Raw genomic sequence first — 4,604 nt, forward strand, 5'->3', positions numbered from 1 at the left:
GGCCATAGCCTCGATCCCCAGTTGCAGCACACTGCCTTGGCGCCCAGCCCACATTTTGGCCCCTGGTCATGGCACCTGGCTGCAGCCTCAGTCCCTGGGCCCTGCCTCAGCTGTCGGCTGTAGTCTCAGCACCCAGCCCCCGGCAAGGCCCATGGTTTGGTGCCCGGCACCTGGCTGCCATAGGCCCACCCACAGCCACAGCCCCCGGCCACCTCTGCGACCTCGCTCCCAGCCTTGGCCCCAATCACAACCCTCGGACCGTGGCCACCGCTCCTGACCCAGCCCCAGCTGGGGGTTTCCTCTGAGCAGAGTGCTGGCTGGAAAGGCAGGTTTGGAAGTGGGAGCAAGAAAACTGACTCCTGTTTGTTCCTCCTGTGTTCAGGGAAACAAGATTTTGTGTATATTCTTTATAAACAAGCAAGATTACACCAAAGAAATACCTTATTCTGTCATCAGTTTCTCCTCCTAATGGAAACAATCTGCAAGGCCCTCAATATTGGCTAATCACTTGGGCCAAGAGGGGCAACATTATAATCACAGGGCATGCAATCCATACTAGCTGGTGTTCCCTTTCAATATTGTGGTATAATATGGCATTGTTAGCAGGATTCAGCCTATGGTTAAAAATGTATTATTGGTTCTAATTGTTGGAGAAGATCTAACAGTGATTAAAAATAAAAAAAGCAGCCACGGATAAACTGACATATGAGAAATTTTCCAATAGTTTCTGCAGCATTTTCCAGACTGATATCTGAGAACACAGGACACTGTATAGTTTGCCTGATAACTACCTACTTAAATGTCCAAAGGCCCAGCTCCTCAAAGGTATTAGGCACTTTAATCTCTACCTCCACAGAAGTGTACCATGAATACTTTGGCCCTAGTTCCACCTCCCGCTTTGCTTTTTAAATGTCCCTTTGCTTAGCTTTCTCGCAGATACTTTAACAAACTTAAACACCATGGATAATTGGGTAGTGTCTCGGCCACCCCAATAGAGAACCAAATTATAAGCTAGGAGAGGTGCTGTCACTTGGAAGCAATGGCATTTCGCCAGAATCAGGGGCGAGTTTTTACCACTCATAGGTGAAGAGGGGAACGTACTTTTTGACATGGGAAATGGGGCTATTGCAATAGCAGCTGGCAGGTGTCGAGGCTGCTGGGACTCCTATGGGGACCCTGACACACAGCCCTGGGAAAGCTGCACAACCTCGTTACTGCCGATTCCTTCCGCACAGCCCAAGGGCAGCAGCAGCCGGCCCGCTCGCGGAGGGCGGGAGCGCTGCGTTCGGTGACGTCACAGAGGGGACGCTACCAGGCCCCGCCCCGCACATTCCAACGTGCTGAGGGAGTGAGGTAAACAAGGCCCCGCAGCCCCGCCCGTCGCTGGCCTCCCCCAGCAGCTTCCAGAAGGGCCGCGCCGCACCGCGCGCGCACAGCTGTGGCGCAGCAGGAATTGCCGCCCGCCTCCCGCCGCGGGAGGGGTGATGCCCCTGTTTATTTTTACCCGGGCGGCTCATCCTCTCCGGCTGCTCGAGCGCGGCCGCTCCCCGCCCCGGCAGCGGCGCCGCTTATAAAGGGCCGCCCGCGGGGTGCTGAGGATGCAGCTCTACAGTTCCGTGATCACCCACTACCCGGCAGCTGGGGCTGGGGCGGCGGCTACCGCCGGGGCGGGCGTCTTCAAAGTCTCCTTGTCGGCGGCTCCCCCCTCTGCGGAAGCAGCGAGCGCCGCGGGCCAGAGCCCGGCCGCCGAGAACCCCGCTAAGGAGAGTCTGGTGCCCGCGGGGAGCTCTGCCGCCATGACCGCCTTCTCCTGCCTGGAGCGGATGCCCAGCGGGCCCCCGGCGGGCCCGGGCAGCAGGCAGGCGGCGGCCCCGCAGTACAGCTCCAGCACGCAGATCACCGTGAGCCGCAGGAGGCCGCTGGAGAGGATCGTGCCCATCCGCATCGTGCAGCACCCCGAGCCCCCCGGGGAGCTGGCCCCGGCTTCCCCGCACGGCCGCGCCTGGCTGGAGGGCATCCTGGAGAGCATGAGACAGGCTGGCGGGGAGGCGGAGGCCGCCGCAGCCGCGCACCGCCCGGCGGAGCCCAGCAACCACAGCCTCCGCCTCAGCGAGCACTGCCAGGCTCTGCAGGCGGCGGCCAGCGCCCAGCCGGCTCCGGCCGCCCCCTGCGTCGGCGAGGAGAGCAGCGGCCAGCCCCGGTCCCTGCCCTGCTCCCCGCCTGGGGAGGAGGAAGGCCCCAGTCCGAGGAGGGGGCCGGAGCGGAGCGAGAAGCTGGCTCTCTACCTGGCCGAGCTGGAGAAGCAGGACAAATACCTGCGGCACAAGGGCCGGTTCCGCTTCCACATCATCCCCGACGGGAACTGCCTCTACCGCGCCGTCTGCAAGGCCGTGTACGGGGACCAGCGGCTGCACGGCGAGCTCCGCGAGCAGACCGTGCACTACATCGCCGACCACCTGCACCACTTCAGCCCCATCATCGAGGGCGACGTGGGCGAGTTCCTCATAGGCGCCGCCCAAGACGGCGCCTGGGCCGGCTACCCCGAGCTCCTGGCCATGGGGCAGATGCTGAACGTGAACATTCATCTCACCACGGGCGGCAGGCCAGAGAGCCCCACCGTCTCCACCATGGCCCACTACCTAGGCCCTGAGGACCCGGCCCGGCCCAGCATCTGGCTGAGCTGGCTCAGCAATGGGCACTACGACGCTGTGCTGGACTGCGTCTGTCCCAACCCGGAGTACGAGGCCTGGTGCAGACAGACTCAGGTGCAGAGGAGGCGAGATGAGGAGCTAGCCAAATCCATGGCAGTGTCTCTGTCCAAGATGTACATCGAGCAGAACACCTGCTCCTGAGGCTGCCTAGCCCAGGGGCTCAGAGCCCTGCTGCGGGTCAAGAGAGACAGTTGTGCACCAGCCTTGGTGGTGATGCCTTAATCCTCCATATAGCAGCGTTGCCCCCAGACAGAGGAGCATCCCTGTGACACTAAACTGGTGGGGACAAATCCAGACTGGTATTTGTAAAGTTTTTTTTTGTCTTGTATAAAGTTAGCCCTGGATTATTTGGAAGCAGATTCTCCATGTATATTTGTGGGGTTCCAGTTCTCTTTTCTATGAGAATGTATTTTTTGCACATTTTTAAAAAAAATGGTTACCTCCATCTTCTACATCTGATGTTGGCATCTGGCTTTCAGCTGTACAGCCAAAAATGTTTGTAAGAGGTTTATTTTGTAAATAAGGTTTATGATATAGCAGGCTTTTGCTTGCTTTGATTTGACCCAAACAACTTAAATTTCTACCAGATGAAATTGGTGTCAGCCAGTTTAAGTGGTAGGTGGTCCTACTTTCCCTGACAGACGGAAAGTAAATATACTTTAGCTAAACCTGGCTTGCATAAATCTGCAGCAAACTTTCAAATAGCTACTTCACAAAGTTGTTTTGATTGCCTCAAGCACAGAACAAGTCTTATAAGCCAGTTGGAATGCAGCTATTCATGAATGGTACAGGGAGCAATTGAGACTCTTCTGTATTTAATTACTGTTTAGAGTAAATTGGCCTCTGGTTGCTTGGGTGACTCACACATTGTTCCATTTATATTTCATTCAATTGTAGTAATAGAAATTTAATGTAGAATGTTGTGATAAGATAACAGTTTGTAATGTTGGCAAGAATTGGCTGCGCCTCAGTCTTTAGGATCCTGAGGTTTTTTTGGGTTTTTTAGTGTCCCTTTTCTTGCCCTTGGCACTTCCATTGCCTCAGCGGGCTGTTATCACAACATTTTACTCCTTTTGATGTTATTTTCTAATCAAGAATATAAGGAACTGTCCTATATTATGTAAAAAGTATTTAAATGGAGACTTGTATGGTTTGCTGGGTCAAACAAATGTTTCCAACCTGAGGTATCTTCTTTAATCTCCTGTTAACTTTAATTTGTTAGACATATTTATTAAGTAATGCAGTTTGTACTTTTTTTATTTTGTAATATTTTGTGATTTTTTTGAATTACTACTGTACTTGTATAATATAAATATTCTTAGCTAAAATGCAATGAATAAAGTTGTATAATTTTTTTCCTTGTTCTTACGGAGTGTTGCACTGTAGTGTTTATGGTTGTAGAGGAATATCTGTCTCCTCCAGTTTTGTTTTTTTCCAACGTATGGCTGCAACAATTCTGGCTTTCTGTAGGGAATGTAAAAACACTGTATCTGCAAGTTTAATAAAACTTTGCTTTTGTACAAATAACTTAAGCTTTTCAAACTTGTGTAGTTATTAGGTATGCTAAGATATAGCATAAAAAACCATGCTTGGCTAATGTTGCTGATAGTGCAGTGTATATCCACTAATGCTAGAAATCCATTCTTAAGTGCTGCACATCCAATAAAAAGTCTTTTTGAATAAGACTAGAATGGATATATGAAATGGTTCGAGTCATGATCGGTAGCATATAATAGTGGGCATATCTACACTGCAGTAAAACACCACCTGCAGTTGATCTAGTCGGTTGACTTAAGTTCATAGGGCTATAAAATTGCAATGTAGACCTTGGTGCTCTGGGACCCCTTAATGGTAACTCAAAACCTGGGTTCCGGCCCAAGTCTGAACATCTAC

General features: G+C 52.3%; 1 protein-coding gene across 1 annotated transcript; it reads left to right on the forward strand.

Moving 5' to 3' along the window:
* Positions 1-1,353: 1,353 nt before the first annotated feature.
* On the forward strand, positions 1,354-4,238 carry OTUD1 (OTU deubiquitinase 1). Its single transcript, XM_067562366.1, has one exon. It carries the CDS (start codon positions 1,599-1,601, stop codon positions 2,850-2,852), a length of 1,254 nt encoding a protein of 417 aa, XP_067418467.1. The 5' UTR covers positions 1,354-1,598; the 3' UTR covers positions 2,853-4,238.
* Positions 4,239-4,604: the final 366 nt, after the last annotated feature.

Source organism: Emydura macquarii, unplaced genomic scaffold, assembly GCF_026122565.2.
Source record: "Emydura macquarii macquarii isolate MOO-44397 ecotype Brisbane River unplaced genomic scaffold, CSIRO-AGI_Emac_v2 contig_2422, whole genome shotgun sequence".
Taxonomy (NCBI): Eukaryota; Metazoa; Chordata; order Testudines; family Chelidae; genus Emydura; species Emydura macquarii.